Source organism: Falco naumanni, chromosome 1 (genome assembly GCF_017639655.2).
Source record: "Falco naumanni isolate bFalNau1 chromosome 1, bFalNau1.pat, whole genome shotgun sequence".
NCBI lineage: Eukaryota > Metazoa > Chordata > Aves > Falconiformes > Falconidae > Falco > Falco naumanni.
In genome coordinates, this window is record NC_054054.1 from 27,043,977 (window position 1) to 27,064,224 (window position 20,248).

The 20,248-nt window shown below is 40.2% G+C and overlaps 1 protein-coding gene across 1 annotated transcript; it reads right to left on the reverse strand.

Annotated features, from left to right (window-relative positions):
• Window positions 1-399: 399 nt before the first annotated feature.
• On the reverse strand, window positions 400-18,411 carry KLB (klotho beta). The gene is made up of 5 exons (XM_040587215.1): window positions 17,576-18,411; window positions 9,992-10,499; window positions 6,049-6,317; window positions 3,324-4,467; window positions 400-1,529 (listed from the first exon to the last, which is right to left on the reverse strand). Exons 1-5 carry the CDS (start codon window positions 18,305-18,307, stop codon window positions 1,168-1,170), a joined length of 3,015 nt encoding a protein of 1,004 aa, XP_040443149.1. The 5' UTR covers window positions 18,308-18,411; the 3' UTR covers window positions 400-1,167.
• Between the last annotated feature and the right edge of the window lie 1,837 nt (window positions 18,412-20,248).

The following is a 20,248-nucleotide window of genomic DNA, read 5'->3' on the forward strand; positions in this document are numbered from 1 at the left end:
CCCTTCTTTCCATTTCTAGAGCAGCTTCTCTACCCTCCAGAGGTGGTGGTACTTGCCTGAGCAGGGATGATTGATGCAATGACTGAAAAGGCTAGCCAATGTCAATTCTAAATGCTGGTGCAGTTCCCGGGAGAAACCTGGTGGGGTCATTTTGAGATGACCAGAACCAGACCAAGGGAAACCTCAGGTTTGGTCCCTGAGAAGTTTAAATGACACAGTGGATTCATTTATCCTTTAAGAGTGTTATACCTGGGTTTGGTAGCTTTTGTTTAATGCAGTAATAGCAAGACACTCGTGGTTTTATCCCACCCATGGCTTGCACTGGCGCTTGACCAGAGCTAAGATGGTAATACAGATTCATTTCTATGAAAAAGTGCAATTTAGAGTTACATTCATCACTTTCTTGAGTGGGTTATTTTTTATTTAATTTTTTTAAGCTTTATTTTGATGTTCTCTGCTAGTAAAACTTTTTATGGCTTCCTGGTTTTGGAGATGAAAAACAGCGATTGTATATTATGTTGACTTGTCTCTTGTGGGTCCTGTTACATTTGCTTAAAATGTTAATGTCTGATCTCTGCTTCACCCGATATGTAAGAGATCCAAGTATGCTGGTCAGTAACAGAGTTACCTCTAAAAGAACAAATCCAAGTTATCTTCAGAAGGTGGCCCAGGATATTCCATTCTTGGTGGTGTACGTAGTTGAAAGTTTGTGGGGTTTAATAATACTTTTATTTGTAAACTCAAACAACTGCAGTTTCATGCTCAACGACGTTGATAACATGAATATACATCACAAAACTCTTTGGTCCAGACGTTCATAGAAAAGTGCATATCAGTTCTCTCAGCTTAGTATCTTTTCAAGTCAAACTGTTTGAAAAGTTATTCCAAGGCACAGGATAGTCATAAAATGTTCTTCTTTCATTTTTTTTAATAGTTGCATTTTATTTTCTGTGTACAGTAGGTGGATAAAAGTAATTTCAACAGAAACAAATGTCATCATAGCTCTTCTTCCTGTGCATACAACTACTTTCCATTTTCAAACTAAATGCTTGGGTGTGTGACTGGAGTGACTCATGTAGTGCTTTTCTACAGTTGTCTGATCTGCATCGTCCTCTGTAGAATCCAAACAGTGATGGATCTCACTGAAAGTGAGCTTGTGCCCCCTTTTTAAAATGAAACACAGATGCACCGGATGCTTTTTGCCTTAAAACGTTTTCTTCTTTTTCTTTTTTGAAAAAAAATAATGGTTAAAAGCAAGATAAGGGTAGAGAAAAGGCAGCAGGCAAAAAATATTAATGGCTTCTTCTGAGAAATAAACAAGCAGAAGCTACACTGCCTTTCTTGGTTGGAGGGACGACAGACTGAATAGTCAGCAGGAAAGCCGTTGTTGCTGATCAGGTTATTGTAAAATTTTATTGAAGGCTTTCCTTTTGAATCTGAAGTGAAGAATCCAAATCTGGGTTTAGATTTTTCTTCAGTCAGTTTAAATGCATAGTAGCCTTTAATCTTGACCTTATCAATGTAGTATGCTGGGAAGAGAAAAAAAAAAAACAAAACCCAAGCCAAATGTTAATAAAACCTTGTATGACCTGCAGACTTTCTGGTAATGAGTTCAGCTTTCAAATGATTAATCTATCAATACAAAAAGTGTAATTGCATCATAAAATATTTAGGTAACACTTAAATGCTTCTACTAATACTCAACTGTCTTAAGTAGAAACAGTGCATCACTGTTTTAAAAAAAATAGAATTTGGTAATTTTCTGGACCTACTTTGTGAAAGCTGGATTTGAACAGGGTTAGTGCTGGGAGCTCGCTTTCCTGGGAGAAGGCAGATGCTGCTCTTTATTGAACCCAGCTGTGATGATTCCAGGGGAGCAGCTGCTCATCTGTGCCATGAGAGGAGCTTTCCAAAAATTTGTGCCCTCCTCCAAACCCAGCTGGTCAGCCCTGCAGGATTTGTGACTGTACGTACGTTATACTGCTGCACCCAAGTGTCTGGTGAAAATTATGAAATCGTGAATAGCAGCCTTGGTGAGTAAAGTAAACATCTCTCCTCTGTAAGCAGAGAGCATAGTCGGAGATGTGACCCAGGTTAAGAACACTGTAAATTGTGAGAATCTTTTTGTGAGTACTATAAAGTCATGCTATCTGAAAATCATAATGGGAATGCTATGATGAAGTCCCCCTTAAACAACCCTTTCCTTAAATAACTTATTGTTCTCTTGTTTGCAATATGAAATCAGCATGGCAAATAAATAAGCAAATGCTCATTAGTTCTGTAGTAATTGAGAAAGAGCTAAGCACTGGTGGGGGAATGCGTTATTTCTTGTTGGTGTCTCAAAGTAATCTGAAGCCATGCTTAGCCATGAGTAGATCCATCTCATTTTTTACGTAGCTAGCTCCTAGGGAGGAGAAACCATGATAAAGTAGACTAGGTTTGGGCACAGGTGCCTCAGAAGAGCTTTTAGATGCCACATGTCCTGATCAGGGAACTTGCTAGCGCTCACCATCAGGGAACAGTGAGCTCGGGGATGTACTGTACATCTCATTTGGGCTGCATGGTTCAGGCACTGAGGTACTGGTATCCTGTGGCTCACTGCTTTCCTTTTACCATTTGGCTGGAGGAAGAGGGATGGGAGGGGCAAGGTCCCTGCAGCATTTCTTATACAATAAGCTATTGCTGAAGATCATTGTCTTGAACATTTTTGTCCTCTACCTCCATAATTGTTCCTAATTTTTTCTCTAAAATGAAGAACTAGATTTCTGTAGGTGCCCAGGACAAAGCAAGTAGTGGAACAGGAACTGGAGTTTGACTCCCTTCAACAACAGCTCCTTAAAAAAACTGGTGACCTGCTGTATTTCTTCTTTATGTCCCTCCAGGTCTCCTTGGACTTGCTTGTGCTTTCCTGTCCAATGACTCTAGTTCAGCAAGCAAGTAAGGAGGCTCCCACCTTTATTTGTAGAGTAGAAAATAGAGTTGTCTCTTGGGAGTTGTTGGTATGAAGTGCCACATGCTACAAACTTCTGAATAACTGCTCTGCTGTATATGCATGCCCAGATGGCTTCTCAAGTGGTTTAAACTGGAAGCAGCCGTGGCTGCATTTCACGTGAGAGGCTCAGTGGCATTGCTTTGTGTTGTATCTGCCCTGAGCATGACTGCAGAATCAGGCCCCTCAGGGGGTGAATGCTGATGGTGAGTCCTTGCATCTCAACTGGAGCCGCTTGCTTGGTCTAGGGCAAGTGTTAGGTGCTTGCTTAGGGCATGCCTGCATCTGTGCCAGGGAAATGGCTCTGGGGAGCTTGAATCTATCATATACTCACCTTTTAAAATCTCTTGTACGTATTTTCCCAGGTAATAATTTCGAAGTTCATCGTTGTCTAAGGACTGGTCATCTATTCCGTTTGCTGTGATGTAAATATCGATGTCACCATAGGTTTGTTTAATCCACCTGAGAACTTTGCGCACTCCCCAGGGCACCACTGCCAAACGAGAAGGGGAGCTCAGGCAGGTGATGTCCTGCAGAAACTGAATGTCACGATCAAATTCATACTGGCTCCCATTCTGAGGTTCATGAATCACAAATCTGGTGGTGAAATGATTCAGCGCGTAAAAGTCAGCTGCACCTTTGACAAGCTGCTTTTCCTCTCTTGTGAAAGACGGCAAAGAAGAGTATGAGAGGCCTTTTCTGTTTTTAAAGTTGATGTATTCCCTCATCATAGCTGGATAGTCCCCAGTCTTAAATATGGGATTGGCAAACCAGCCTATTTCAAACTGAAGAAACCTGCTGGCAGCTCTTGAATGAGATTCAAAGTAGGGGTTGGCAGGCTCAGCCCAGTCTGAATGCAGGGACAGGGACACCTTGCCATACTGAAAGGACCGGTACTGCTCATCATATATTCTCCAGGCCATGGCGTGTGCTATTAATAAATTGTGTGCTGCCCGATACGTATCATTGCTGCTCCTATTGTAGACATTGCTTAGCTGGTTAGGCTCATTTATTGTAATCCAAAGTTTGACCAAATCGCCAAGTTCCTGAAAACATAAAGCTGCATAGTCTTGAAAAGCATAGGCAGTAGACTGGTTCAACCATCCTCCTGTCTGCAGCAAAGGTCCTGGTAGGCCCAGGTAGGCATGAGTTGGATAATATAAGGTGACCATGGACTGGACATTGAGTTTCAGCACTTCACTGACCACGCATCTGTAATACCTAAGAACTTGCCTGTTGACCACGGACAAATCTCCATTGGGTAAAATTAGTGACCAGTCAAGTGCAAATCTGTAATGGGTGACTTTCATTTTTTCCAGGAGGTCAAGTTGCCTTTTAATACTGACAAAATCCGTGCACTGTGCTGGTCGGGTTCTTAGCTTCACCCCTTTAACTTTGTGCAGGAGCCCATCTCCTGTGACATTCCAGAGGTACAGGCTGGAATCACAGAACTGCGGTGAGGAAGCCACAGATTCTGCCTGTGGAAATAAAACAATGTGTTACAATGGGGTTTAATTAAACAAATGCCTGCTCGTAGGCTGTGTTTCTGCCTGTGTTTGGCTGTAGGATTAGTGCTGGATGTCGGAAGGTCCCACTTAGACGCCTCGAGGGGAAGAGGGTAACCTCACCTACGTGGGGTTTGTCTGTGCTAGTGGTAGTACCCGTTCTGTTCCTTCATCTACAGAAAACATGAAAATTGCACTCTCTATTCAGCTACATGCTGGCATTTGCCCTGCCATTAGCCTGCACAAATTATAGTTTCACAGAGATACATCTCCCTGATTGAGTTCACTCTGTGGTCATGCAAACAGCAGTTCTCAGGCAGCTGGCAGAAGAGCAGGGTGGTAAGAACAAGCACCAGGGCATATACAAGGCAGGCACGGATTATTTTGCCACTGCTGACAAGATCAACCTTGTGAAACTGGCATAGTATTTCCTGGCCTTACTGGTAGTCCTGCCTGTGCAAATACCTGACGCAGACAGCTTGCAGCATTTGGTTATATCTCCTGCTAGTTAACAAGGCTCTGTGTAGCACATGATTTTTTTTTTTGTTTTCTATTCCAATTTTTAAAAATACTTTGGATTTGGAATACAATACAGCGAAGCTTAAAATACTTAGATTAAATCTGATTTTTTAAAGAAAACTGACTTCTCCATGCTGTGTATTAACAACATATATAGAAGCCTTACTTTTTTTCCATTGGTCGTCAATGAATAGGTTAAATTGTGGAGATTTGTTGTTATTTTTTTGAGGCTGATGTTAGTCATTGGACTATCTTTCTGTGTGCGATGACAAAAAGAGTATCCCAACACTGGCCATACATACAGTTAGCTTATCTACCAAATTTAAAGTAGAAATAGATACTGTAGGAACCAGTTTGGAGAAGAGGTGGTGTGATCCGTTTTCAAACATGAGCTCAGATGGTAAAAGCTATATGTGCTGATGTTTGTTATCTTCACCTGTGGTGTAAATCTTTCTAAAGAATAGCTTGTTACCCACATGTCTAAGTGTCACTTAGAGCCAGGCTCAACACAAGAATCTGTTTCTGCTTCATTCAGTGATTTTAGATGAGCCCTCAAGCCTGCAGGTAGCTCTGCTATCCTCCGCACAACCACCTTGTCCCTGCTCTGTGCCACCCGCTCCGTCACGCTGTCATAGGCATCCCTATGGCCACGCTGCAAACTAGATTGGGAAACTCCCCTGGTTGAAAAATAACCCAGGAACAATCGGTTGGGGTCAACTTCTTGGTCTGATGTTTCCCGATCTGCTGTGCCACACGGAGGCACGAGCAGAGGGAGGGCAAGGGGGGGGCCAGCCTTGGACGGGCTCCCGCAGCGGGGCTTGCTGCTGCAGGAGCACCCAGCATGCTGTGACTAGCTCACTCAAAAAGCTGTAAAGTACACAAAATGAAACCTATGCAGTTATGGCTAGGCTTAACTTCTGTTTGCAGCGTGCACTGAGATTCCTGAATGCAAGGTGCCATACGCAGGCATTTATTCACAAAGTTAAGTTGTTGATCGCTCCGCCTCCAGCGGTCTTCCCGGGATTTTATGCTTACCTTGAGAACAGACTCGGTGATACCCCAGGAGAAGTCACAGGAGAACTGAGCTTGCAAGCCTGGGGTAGACTCCCTTGGGAAAAAGCCATTTTCTCGTATGATTTGTTTATAATAAAGTGCAGATGATTTGGGAATCCTTTCCTTTTTTTCGCTATTGAAATCTACATAAAACAATCCACGCCTGATGTTGTAAGCATGTTGCCATTCAAAGCCATCAAGGAGTGACCAGGCCGTGTAACCGAACACGTCTATGTTGTCATGTTTAATAGCTGCGTAAGAGAAAGTAATATCCATGAGTCTTACATTTAGTTCTCTAACATATAAAAGAGATATTTACAAGAAAGGTCTGATCACTTTGAAAATCTTGAAGGTTTTCTCAACGCTCATAGGGTTATTGGCCCATTGTCATTCATTGCAAAACTGTGACAGGCATTATATATCTTAGCGTTTATTCATTAAAAAATAGGTACACCACTAGTTCCTTAAGGAATTAAATTACTGTAGGATGCTTCATTTCTACTCTGAGCAAACATGAAGTATTATGCCACATCCACATTTTAGGTTGTGTTTGATGATTTGCAAGTAATATATAGCAATAATATTAGAGAATCATGACTAAAACTTAAAGGTGGAACAGTTGATCTAGTCTGTGACTTTGTATTTGTCATGAAGCTAAAATTCCCTACCTTTATTAAAGATCTCTGCAAGCTCTAACATTTAGGAATGTCTATCCAGCTTCTAGATTGACACATTAACTATGTTGGTATGGGACATGTGATGACTTTAGAAGAAGCTGAGTTGATCTACCCAGAGACTGAAGCGCTTCATTTCTTCACAGCATAAATGCAGCACATGCGTGTTTCTTCAGACAATCTTATGTCCCTCTGCCTTGCAAAGGAGCACACATATAATCTTTTATATATATATGAGAAAGATGACAAAATGGCTGCTTTCTCAGATGTGGGACCCAATTCCCCAGGCAGGGCAGCAGAACTTCCAAAACAGCTTCTCGCTGGACACCAGCTAACGTGACGTTCGTTACCCACTTACAGCGTGTGCCAGCTGGCAGCCTGGAAGAAAAAGTCCAGGCTCCATGGTCAACATTAGCTGCCTGTCGCCAGCTTTAAGCCAGGAAATAACTCGTGATCACTGCTCAGGTTAACCTTGTAAGGGCTGGAATATTAAGGGCAAAGCAGTGACCAAGGGGGGTTACCAAGGATTTTGACACAGGCAGACGAACGGCCACATTTTACCTGAAGTCCACTGAGGGCAAGCCAAGGAATAAACCCAAAGTATTCTCGTTTAAAGCTCTGTTCTTGCCCAATGCTGCTTTGCCTGATTTTGTCAGTACTTTTCACTGTGCACACCACGCTGCAGCTTCAGCAGGGGGCAGTTTTGCAGTGCTTGTGTCCCTGCAGCAGAGCGACAAGGCACCCAGCAGCACTGACGGTCACCATGGTATTTTACTAGCTGCTGGATGAAGCAAGCAGAAAGCCCAAGAGCTTGCAGTGTAAATATACAAGAAGCTGACAGACAAGGCCAGAATACTGGTAAGGAGAAGAGGGAATGTAACGAAGCAATACAATGGCATGTATTTTCAAGAAAAACGACTCGTAAATATTAGGGAACCCATGGGACAAAGTACAAAAATGCCTGAAAATACCAATTGCAAAACACAGAGGTGGAGAATGATGTAGAGGATGAAGAGACAGGCCAGACAAGCCTTGCAAGTAAAGATGAGTACTTTGTGTCTGCAGTGAGGAAGGTTGAACAAATGGAAGTAGACATACAGGGACAGCATAAGGTACAACAGAGAAAAAAAATATTTTTTCCTAGATGCATACTGAATGCATGGGAGCTAGGTTTAACTGTCAGAGCAAAAAATGCTGTGGTACTTGAGATGCTTCATGCCTAGATGAGAAATTCTGGCAGTTTAAATGGGTAGGGGGAAAAGTGCTATTTAGTGTATATTTTGCAGTAAAAAGAATTAACAGGTGGGTGATAGGTAGAGATCCTGTGGATCGGCACGAAAGCATGTCCACAGTATTGTCTGCAGTGACACTGAAAGGAGAGGGCAGGAACAGAGGTCAGGATCCTCACTGAGCGTTAGGGTGGGGATAAGAAATTCCTCCTAAAAAACAAGGGGGTGGCTGGGGGCAGGAACGAGGGGCTGAAGGCAGACGAAGTTGGGAGTTAAGGTCCCTGTGTCACCAGAGGTGACAGCCACAGAAGGCGATCTCAAGGCATTTCTATGCCTGCTATAGGCGGAGCCTTGGAGTCCTGTAGGAGTAATAGGTTCAGCACCGACGGGCGTATGCATGCTGCTAAGAAGCTGTGGTTTAAATTGCATACTTATGTCATGATTGAGGTCAGTTCATTGCAATGGTGATGTTACACACCATATATTTTCATGACTCACAGTGCCGTGAGTTACAGACGTACAGTGCAAAGTTTACAGCGCTCTCCTTGAGCACACACACGTGAGTATAGCTCCTTATAGCCTGCTACATGCTATCTCAGCAGTCACCATCCCATTACAATTTGGCCTCTATAAATGATATTTTGAGGTTACCATGATCTAACTGATTTTGCTGCAAGCAGCAAGTTTATACCTCACTTCTCTGTAAGCAAAAATATGAAAATGTGTTCCAAGTGTTATTCCTGATCAGACAAATTAAAAGTTTGCTTCATGAAAAATGTGTTAAGAGATAATCTTGTATTTTGCAGAGGAGATTGAAGTATCTGCATACATAATAATGTAGCTGACAGTTCTTGAGAAACAGTTATTGGCTGAACATTGACCAAGTATTTCAGAAGCGTGAATTCACGGATGGTTATTACAGCAGGTCTGCTGTAGGCGATTTAAAAAAAAGAACACGCTGTGGATTTTCTTATGTATGTGTCCAAAAATTTACCTGTTCCACATCTCCAGATCCAGGCCTGCATCTAGACTTCCCTGCTGTGTCACTGCAGTATTTAAAATATCATAAACCAAATACTGGAACGTAACTCCTCCAAATCTGGAGAAGGCAGGACACAGCGCACAGTTGTGCTATGTGCAGTTTATAATTTGAACCAACTTTAAATATATCTGGATAACCTCCATTTGGAGCTTAATTACATTTGTTGATGATACGGTACTTCCTGACTTGGCATCAGAGTAAACAATTACTCGTATTTTCCCTTTTCTGAGGATAAGAAAGGTTTTTGCAAAGGCACCCGAGCCACTCCGTAGCTGCAGCATGGCACCAGCAGTGGGGCAGCCTGCTGGGGGGATGGCTCTGGGACCAGAAGCTGTCCCTCTTCCAGTGCCAAACCTACAAACTGGGTGAGGGGGAAAAGAAATACTGGTTTTGCAAAGGCTTTAGGTACTAACAGTGTTTATATTTCATACAAAATTAAATCTTTTGCCTTCAGAGAGCACTCCTGTACACTGGCTTTATGAAGGGCAAATAGCAAGTTTAAAACTATGTTATTAAAACTTATTCTGTTTGGCATGCAATAATCCTGAAAAATGATTGCCCTTCTCCTGCTGATTCCCTTCATGCATTTTACGTTGGAATAGGACCCCAGCATGGCAATGACAGTCTGTAGTCACGGTCTCATCTTCCCGTTGTCAAGGTATGTACCTGCACAACGGTTTTACAGGCAGACTGTCAGCAGTGAAAAGGGATATCCAATAAATTTGTTTTCATTAATTTCTGACCAACACAGATGTTGGACTTCAGCTTTCTGGGACAGGGACTGTCTTTTTTTCTGTGCTTGTACAACACCTAGAACAAGTAGATCCTGATCCATGACTTGTACTGATGCAGTATAAATAATTAATAATTAACTTAGTCACCATTATCTCTTTAAAAAAATGATTAAATCATTACAGAGCTTAGTATCAAATGATCATAAAAAGCCCTGCAAAAATCCAACAACTAACTTGTGTACAAACCTTGTAAAACCTTATTAATGAAGTTTTTCATCATGTAGATGGCTGTGGTGTCATCTGTTTTCACATGGCTGTCAGTGAACCAGCCATTCTCTGCAATCAAGATTCGAGGACTGTTGTACTCCAGTTTAATCCAGTTCAGTACTTCCCTCAAATTGAGTGACAAATTTTGTCCCATTTTTGGTAGAGTGTTTGGAGGTTTAAAGTTATTAGGACCAAAGGAAAATGCAAAGAAGTCAGCTGTTCCCTTTATGTAGTTTTTTTCATCCTCAGTAAACCGTGGCAAAAATGAGAATTTATTTTTCAGTTCTTCTGGATAATCACCGTCCCCATAGATGGGTTTAGCAAACCATCCGAGTACTCTCTCCATAGACTGCTGACATTTAGAAATGTCCAAAGCATCTTCCGATTTGTTAGGTTCAATCCAGTGGGATCCCAATACTATGGACATCATCCCCTTCTGATATGGTCGAAAGTGTTTTTTGTAGTTATGCCAAACTTTTGCGTGAGCCTGATGAGAGAAAAACAGCATTACATTGTAAGTCTCTAACACATCTGTGCACATTGGCAGCTAGACAGGCAGGTGGCTGCATCTGATTCACCACAGGCCTCTATGGAAATATTAACAAACAGTTAAGGCACACTAATTACCCTGCATAGTCGTAAAGGGTAATTGCTGTTATACTGCAAGGTACCTCAAGATGATGGTAATGCTCGGTATCTCATGCGTGGTGTTCCTATAACACATCAAGGCTGTGGCTTTTTGCCTTTTCATATAGGTCTAAATTTCACGAGCAGTCCCAGCAGGGATGTGAATAGCTGTTACACAGACACTTTGGGACTAAACAGCTGTTCATGGTGGGATTTGATCTCCATGATCTAGACAGTCCCATCTATGTCTTTCTTTGTCAAGCAGTGATTCCTGATACAGTTAAAATTTTAAACCATCTTCAAAATTGTTCCATAAATTATGCATCTCAAATGATGTGTCCTTTGTCCATGTTGGCTGTGTGCTATTAACTGCTCTGTGCTATGGGGGCTACCTGGATTTACTCTCTTCAAACTACATCCACCCCATCCCTCTTCTTGGGATATACTTCGATTTGGTTTAGTTTGGCCTAATCATATGAGCAAGTGTTCAACTTTTGATATTTGTGTAATCAAATAATATTAATTTTTAATTTAAAAAAAATTAATTTAAAAAAAATACACAAATAATTGTGTAATCAAATAAATGTAAAAACTTAAGAGAAAGGACCCAGCTGTGAAGTTTGAACCCAAACGTCAAGTTTCACAGTTCTGTATGAGAATTTTGATCCAGAATTTTAGTTCATTCCTTCTTTGAAGCTGCTATAATAATATTTTTTCTGACAGCACATGCAACAGCACAGAATGAAGCTTCATTTGAAGTAGAGAGCAACAACACCTTGGTTTCAAAAGGTAATTTGGCAGCAGTATCTCGTAAGTTCTATTGGGTATGGCATGTTTTAGTACTTGTAGCTGGCCAAATATTGACTGCCCTGGGACAGACAGAAGTTTTGCTACTCATGTTAGTGACAAAGCATACCTTGTATCACATCTTAATTCCATTTTTCTGATTATCATCCTGTTTTAGAATGCTTAACATTGTCACACACTCTATTTACCTTTAAATGTCAAGTTGCTAATTACTTAAATAAGAGAATACGGCAGCTGAAATTTACACAAAAAAAAGAATACACGACAGCCTGAAGGACCACTAGCATTGTCAAAGTCCCATAGGAAAAGGGGAGAGCTCGGGTGTCAGAGAAGGGTGATTCTGGATCACAGCATGAATCACACCAGAAGATCTGACACAAGGGAAGGGAGCTGATCTCTCCCAGCTGAGGAGTTGTCAAGTAACTCAGGGTTTACCTTATTCCTGAAGTGTGGCTTTACACTCTTAAGCCAGAAAGAAAATAACTGCACCCATAAAAAACATCGAGAAGCATTGTGAAACACTCAGAGTGCCATTAGATCACCACCATTACCAAGCCAAACAGCATTGCTTACCTTTGACTATAATTTCAGTTAATATATCTAGAAACACCAGCCTTGACAGTTTAAAAAAACAGAAGACCTGATGTGGTAGATATTTGGTTAAGCTAGGGAGCACCAAAGAATTACAGTTTGTGGAATTTTGTGTATCAGTTATTTATGGTTTCTAAGGTCATGCCCGTAACATTTGTTCAAGGTCTGTCTTTGAAAATACTGATAAAGTAACATTAACCTTTGAAATGCAGGTTCTGTAGCTGAAAAGGGAAGTCAGCAAAACTGTACTCACAGGCAAATTGCAAGATACAGTTAAAATATTATAAAATGGATTTCTTACTTGTCTCATCAGAAAATTTAAGCAGTCAGGGCCATTTCCTCAGTTATCCTTGCTGTCCCCTCCTGGAGGTCCCTCCAGCCCAGGGTGACCGCTGAGGCCAGACTTGCTTTGTTCTCTGCCTCTAGTGATTTCTCACCTGGTTAGTATTTTTTTTTTCCCCAGACACAGGCTACTAACACCATTGTTTAGCCAAAGATATATGGTTGCATTGGCTTAACAAGAAAAACCCTGCTGAAGCCAGCTGCGTTATGCACAGTGCCAAGCAGCGTGACAACAGCACCAGGTAAATCTTAGCAATCACACATTTCTAGGTGAAGTGGAGAAAGATGGCTTTGCCAAACCCCAGCTAATTAGAATGCAATACTGACATGTAAAAGACAATCAGGGACAAGTCATTGTATTCATACATATTTTCAGGAGGTTGATCAGAAAAAAAGTAAAATTTCTAGTAAAAAAGTTGTCTACAGTAGAGAATACAGCCACAGGTATAATTCTACAGGAGCAGACTTCAAGTACAAATAATTAAATTTAATGAGTCAAGATAGGATTCCCATACACAAATTCACATGTGTCACTGATACCTCTTAATTCTGAGGGTTAACTCTATGGAAAAAAAATTCTCACTGTCTGTAGTAAGGGCTGCTACAGGCATAGTAGAGACAATAACATTTGCTTGTCTATAATTCTGTTCTAAATTGTTAATTATCTGTAAAGCAGCTTAACATTCTCAGGTGGAAGGTGTTTGCTAAGTGCAAACTTACTGTTGATGGAACCAATTGATTAATATAATTTATTTTGTAAGACCACATATGAAACAAACATCAATTTAAAAGCTGTATCATAGCTCAAATCGGCTGTTTTGAGTAAATCTCAACTAATCTTTTTTCAGTTAGAGTTTAATCCCTAATCTTTCACTTTCCTTGTTAGATCAAGGACAAATGTCAAGGCTAAGTACACAGTGAAAGCTAGATCAATATTGTGTATTTATTCCAGATACATGTGACACATTAATATAGAAATTATTCCATAGACTTGAAAGTCAGAGGGACTGCTAAGTCAGTTAGTATTAACCCTGTAAAAAGCCTGGATAAGTCAATTTAATAAAATCAAGACAACAGTATTGTTCTCCTCTCTTCTTCAAACTCTGATCCTGTAATTTATCATGTATGTACACAAAGCTTACTATTGAAAGACCAATACTTTCAAATTCTTAAGATATGTCAAAGTCAAGCAATTTTCCTTGAATGTCTCAGCAATGAGCACTCAAAACAATGTCAGAGGTATATGGAGTTGTTTTAGTGTGCTGGAGGGCAAGAATATTTAGGAAAACTAGAATTTAAAAAATGTTAGTAAAATTATTCTGGCTTCATGTTTAATTATTTGTTTTTTAAACCATGAAGACCTAGAATGCAGAGTCTGATGATGATGGTGTTAAGTATCACTTCAGAAGAAGGCCAGGTGTGTGTGGCTTATTTGGAGAGTATATTTCAATTCAAGGCCCTTTTGGTCTGTAGTAAAGATGACATGTCGTCAGTAGAGTTAAAGCCTTTATTTTGCAAACTGACTTTGAAGCTCAGTCCTTGTGAAGAAAAAAAGGGCTCTTGAGATGTAGGCAGCTAAATTTCTAAGAGGGTGGTTTGAAGGACTGAGGCTTTACTACGAAGTTTGTCGTATGCTAACCGTCTTGCATTTGGATTTTGGTTTTCCTCACAATTTCCAAGAATAATAAGAAAGCTAACCTGAAAATAACAAATCATATGAAAAAAGTGTGAATCAGGGCTGAATTTAACCTCATCACTGGTGGCTATGGCTACTAGTGGTTGAAAAATGTTCCAGTGAAGACATTTACAAGCATAGACCACTCTGCTGTCCACCCTAGAGCCGTACCTGATGCAGACAGATTTCCCTCCTGTAAGAAATACGGGCACTGGTGTAGCTTCATCTTTCTAGATCCTGAGGAAAGGAGGCCCCTTTGGAGGAAGGGAAGAAAGTGTCTGGTTGGACACAGAGATAAGAACTATTCCCCCTTCATTCTGTAGAAATTTGTTTTTAAGGAGAATGAATTATCGGACTTCTCTGGGACATGCTCATCCAAAGATCCCAAAGGCAGCAGTGTCCATAAAGAAGAGGTCCTGGCATAGGGAGAGCTACCAAAGAGCTGGGAGTAATGCAGCTGGGCACAGAGATGAACCTGGTCTGTGGACGGATCTATATGGAGACACCATGTTTGAAAGTGAATTTATTGCCTTTTCCCAGTATGAGATACGGAGGTGTGTCCATGAAGAAAATTTTTAGGGAGACCCTATCCTGACAGTTTTGTCCTGGGCTCTGCTGTCAGATAAAAAGGAGTGTGAATGATCTTTAACAGGAAAAAAAGAAGCAGCCCCTTTTTGCCCGTTATATGGTAAAGGCAGAACTGCCCAGAGGGCACTGATACAGAGGAGGAAAAGAAGACAGCTTGGTCTGGAGTTTGTGATATTTACAAAACTCAATCTAAGTATAAAAGAACATAACTAGATCCAGAGAAAATGATAATAATATATCAGGTATATATCTCATTTAGCTCCAACCATGATTCATCTGCTTTATATTTTCTTGCTTCTTGTCAGATTTATTTACTGTAAAATCAAAGAAAACCATTTCGGTTTTCTGTGTGCAGTTTTTTCTTCTCTGCCTTGGTATGACAGCTGCCTCAGGAGCAAGCTCATAGCTATTGTATGTTCTTTGATGTGTCTTTCAAATGTCACATGGCAAGTTACATGTTATCATTAATTGTTTTCCAATGTCGCTTTTGGGAAGTACAGTCTCCTTTAATGAACAAGGGAGATACACTTTTGACGGCCATTCTCCATTCGGTATAAGATTCCACATGCTCCTTCTGTTAGTGGTAATGATCATAAAACTGAATAGAGATTTATCTAAGTGAATCCCTTAGGAATTTATAATTTGTAAATGTCAAACTTCCAAATTTCCTATTTATTTCCATGGAAGTAGTATCAGGTCCTTTACAGTGATCAGTAACAATTATCACCCTCCGTGTATGAATGAACTGAAACATAATACTACCTATGAATTCTGTAGAATGGCTGACTTTAATTACATTTTATTAAAAAAAAAAAATTGTAAGGAAGAGTTGACTCATGTCTACTGCTATCTCAAGAGCTTCCATTCCACCTCCAACCCTGAACATCAAACTCCAGTTCCTCAAATACATAACAACAAATCTGAGATTCTTCATGAAGACCTAAAATCTTCGGAAAGAGAATAAGCTGCTAATACTTTAGGTAATGTTCATGGAGCTGCAAGAAAGAGACGGCATAAAAATAACTTCTGCCCAAGAATAATAAAATACTAGTCAATGGATTGTGTATTGCTGGAAATCTCATTAACTCTTTCATAGAAGTGATTTATTTTATACTCAGATTCACAATTTAAAACTAGAACAACTATCAGATCAAGTCTGAGAGTTAAATAATATTGACCAAGGAACTTAGGTCAGTAATTTGTGTATCAGACCCAGCTGTGCTTGGCTTCCTGGAACACCCAACTGATTCTCCAGCAGAGGTACCGCTCCCTGTGTGCTGCTTACACGGATTTTACAGAGTGGGAAAATGCAGAGAGTGCCTAGTTGGTACCCCGATTTGATCGTGCTACTCAGAAATGAAGGCAAGAAATGCTAAAAACTTACGTTGTATCTTTTACATGTATTATGTTGAATATATTTTATATAGCACTTGAAAAATGAAACAAATGATTGAGCATCAGTTCTTTTGAGATGCTTCACAAATCTCAATAGCTAAATCATTCTTGTGCCAAGCCTGAAATTGGTTGGTGATTCAGAGTGCTCAATGACTTTTCTATGTTTCTACGTAAAACTGTTGACTACAGTGTGAATTTTCTGAAAAATTCTGCAGGTTCAAACCCAGAAGCAAACACAAGAAACAGAAATGGTCAGTCAGTTGCAGAATATTTTTAACTACTCTGGCAACTATTTTTTCCTACATGCATACTTCTTTCTGTAGGACAAATATATTCAGATTTATTAATTAATTACATTTATAATGTATGGTAGGTAGTAGAAAAATTCTCTTTGTGACAGACAGGAGTAGTTTAAGCAGGGGGAATTATACTAGCTGCTCTATCAGAGACAGGATAGTGACCTGCTCTGTAAAGTACTTTGAGCACTACAGATGAAAAACATGCTGTATTGATATTGTTAATTCTTATATTAAACTGCTGTTATTAGAAAATGTTTTAAATTATAGCAGGAGAAAATAAGAATATACTCTCCTATGCATACGAACTAGCTACTCTGTAGGATGAAATTAATAATCTGTCAGAGGTGTTGCTATAAACTCTGTAATGTTATTGAGAATACCAGGAACAACATCTGCACTTTTTCCTTAAAAAATATGACCCACTTCAGACCTCATTTTGTCCTCCCTAAAGAAAGAATACCATGAACTTAAGATCCAGTACTGCAGCTGTCGAAGCTGTTCATCATGGGATTGAGATTTTTGGATGTGTAATTCTGCAGAAGACAGCTGATAAATAAGACTGACATAAAAATTAAAATGTTGAAAATATCATGGAAATAATGTGATTTTGAAACTCAAATACTGAAGAGGACATTTGGGTTTTACAAACGCCCAAACTGCTGACCTTGCTAGTTTAGCAATAAATGTTTAGAGATATGATTTTACGAAGATGGAACTAATCATATTTATATACAAACGCCCAAACTGCTGACCTTGCTAGTTTAGCAATAAATGTTTTGAGATATGATTTTACGAAGATGGAACTAATCATATTTATATATACATACCCTATTGCTAATAGAACTGATCCAATATGCAAATGCAAATAAATTTAATTTTAAACTAATAGAAGAGTTATTTTAGTGTAGCCAAATGAATGGTCATGTCAGTGTGTTTAACTAAGTGGAGAGAATAAATAAATAAAATCATGTTCTTTAATAGCCAGATTTTGTAGGCAAAACCTGATTTAAATAAAGTGGTAAACAAGCACTTTAAAACAAGTAATTACTGAATCAGCTGTTCTGACAACAACAATAAAATCAACATGAGGATTAAAAAAAGACTGCCTTAGCTAAGGGTTATTTCTCAGTGTTTTCACATTCTTTCATATTTTTTTTAAACATTGATTACATGATTGATTCCTCCCAGAATTTCCCATGGCAGTGCAAGATCAGTTTGTAAAATCTTACTATACTGTACCTTGATCAAATTGTGTCCTACAGAGTAGACGGTTGTTATTTTCCCTTTCTCCCCAGGAGCATGAATACCTGTGCCATACCCATGCCAAGCAATTAAATATGGATTGTGGATTGTAATCCAATACTTAACACGATCCCCAAAGGTCTGGAAGCAAAAGGTGGCATAGTCATTGAAGATATCAATTACTGATTCATTTTTCCATCCCCCGTATTTTTCTTGCAGCATCAAGGGCAGGTCCCAATGGTACAGCGTAACCATGGGGTCAATATTTCTGTAGAGCAGAGAGTCAATAAGGGTGTTATAATACTGGAGTCCTTTTTCATTGGGAGCTGCTACCACTCCAGTGGGAAAAAGCCTTGACCATGAAATTGAAAACTGGTAAAAAGTAACTCCCAAAAAATCCAGAGCAGACAAATCTTTGTCCAACAAAGTGTAACTGTCACCGTCTGTGCTGTCAGGATCCCTGAGTTCCGAGTGGATGAAGCGGTCCCAGATGGAGAAGCCTTTCCCATCCTCCCTCCAGCTGCCTTCCACCTGGAAAGCCCCTGTCCCTACACCCCAGAGAAACTCTTTGGGGAAAGTGTCATACAAAAACATCTGTGTTTCACTCACAGGGCTGAAGTGTGGGTCCTTTTTCCACACAGGTCTTCCCTCTCCAGCAAGCCCTGTAACTGTCTTTGTGAAAACTAATGTCCAAAAAGCAACGAACCTCTCCAGTCGTCGGCCACACATTACGCTGGTTTACAGTGCCAGTGTTAAAAGTCAGATTTCTTGCTCTGATGCTGAAAAAAATCCATTCGTTCGCCGGAGTCCCCACCGTGCAGACTGTCTTCATTTGCCACGAACTGCTGGAGTGTCTTATCAAAGCTTCACTAAAAGCTTGTGATCGTAAAAGCCCTGTCAATGATTAGCCTGAACTGTGAGACCTAGAACAGGTCAGAGAACGGCATAATTTTTAGGAAGGTGGCCTCCCTATGACAACTGAGACACCTAGCTGGCTTCTTACTGCAGGAAAATAGGCTGCCCGAGCAATATAAACACTAGTAACTAATTTATCATTATTTAAAGTTTGGTCATTTGGGTGGGAGCATATAGGTGACAGAGGGTGCAAAGAAGCTATCACACCCTTTATTCCTTGTGCAGCTGTATATTGAGGAAATGTTGCAGAAATACAATTCAGACTATGCAGTCTCCAATTAAAAGGTGATTTATCCCGCCTGTGTAACTGGATGGCTGGAAGGACAGTGTGTCAGTCCTCAGTCCTGCCCTGCTCAAATGTCTGTACTTCTGCTGAAAATTCTCCCTGGACTCATGGGAAATTGTTTTTGTGGACAAGAAATATATGCACATCCCACTAACTATTCAAAAAGGCAAAGCAAGTCAGTATTCCTTTCAAACACATGCAAGCATTTTTTCTACCCTATATAAAGCTCTGCTGTACTGCTCTACATACAGCAGCAGCACAAAATTAACAGGGAACTGTTCCAGATCTTAAGCAATTTCCCTGGTTTTCTTCAAATAACCACAATTAGCAAAGATAATTAGCCCCACAAGACGCTATTTCAGCACTGATTAATTTAACAATATTGGTATACACAGCTGGGGCATCTGTACAGCGAACATCGTAGCAGTTATGCAATATAATTTCATCTGTTAAAATATTTCAAATTATGGCAAAACTACATGTGTTGAGATAGTCAATTTATTCAGTACAGTAAGACTGACACCTGCCATTTTTGCTTGTGTTGAGGTACAGTAATATAAAGTGTATCCACACACAGACCGCAGTTGCTGAAGAGATTTGTGGAACAAGATAGCAGTGTGAAGTAACTTTACATGCAAGAAAGATACACACTGAAATCTGAACACGGGAACAACTTACTACCTAAGTACAGGACTCTGCTTGGATGAATTAGCCCTGCTGGCGTGTAGGGCATGAAAGTCCAGGTGGACTGCTGGGCTACTGCCACTTTACTGCTCCTGCTACCTCTGAGAGCATGCTTTCAGCATTGCATAATGCCATTGAGACGTACCTTTAGTTTAACAATAAAGCTGATTAATCAATAGAATATAGCAGTCATTTTCTTTGTTTGTTTTTATGATAAACAACAAAACCTCAGTGCATGTTTGTGTTTCTCTGCAGCACCTTTACAAGAAAGTTTCACCATAGATGAAGAAGAACGCTCCCACTGATACCTTCTGCACAGCAATTCCCTGCTGGTGGGGTAGCCACAACATCTAACGTGAGTCCCTCCCACCTAACAAACCCAGCATTTCCTCCGCTACCTCAAGTAACTGCCCCACGCTTCTCAGCCAAGATGCTACCAAAGAAGCTTGGGAAGGAGATGAAGAGATAGGGACTGTACCAAGTTGGTCTACAGTATATACTGACATGTTCCTTTTTTATTCTATGGAATAGCATTTTAAAATGCTAATTTGGATAGTTATTGCATGAACATAATCCTTCCATTTCAACATTTAAAAGCTTTGATTTTATGCATCATACTTTATGAAAGAAAACCCAAATACAAATCATTATGGATGCCACTATATTTCTAAAGCAGTTAGTTACCATGATTACCAGATGCTTGCGTTCAAAACACCCACTCTGTAATACCATGGCAATGTATTGGCAAGGTAAAGACAACAGGCTTCTCATCACTAACTACAGCA

Excerpts from the sequence above, each read along its gene's own strand:
- KLB (XM_040587215.1), bottom strand. The coding sequence starts at position 18,307 with ATGTGTGGCCGACGACTGGAGAGGTTCGTTGCTTTTTGGACATTAGTT. Across the intron at positions 6,318-9,991 it reads CATTAATAAGGTTTTACAAG|CTATTAAACATGACAACATA; the intron begins GTTTGTACACAA and ends TCTCTTACGCAG. Across the intron at positions 1,530-3,323 it reads CGTACAAGAGATTTTAAAAG|CATACTACATTGATAAGGTC; the intron begins GTGAGTATATGA and ends TTCTCTTCCCAG.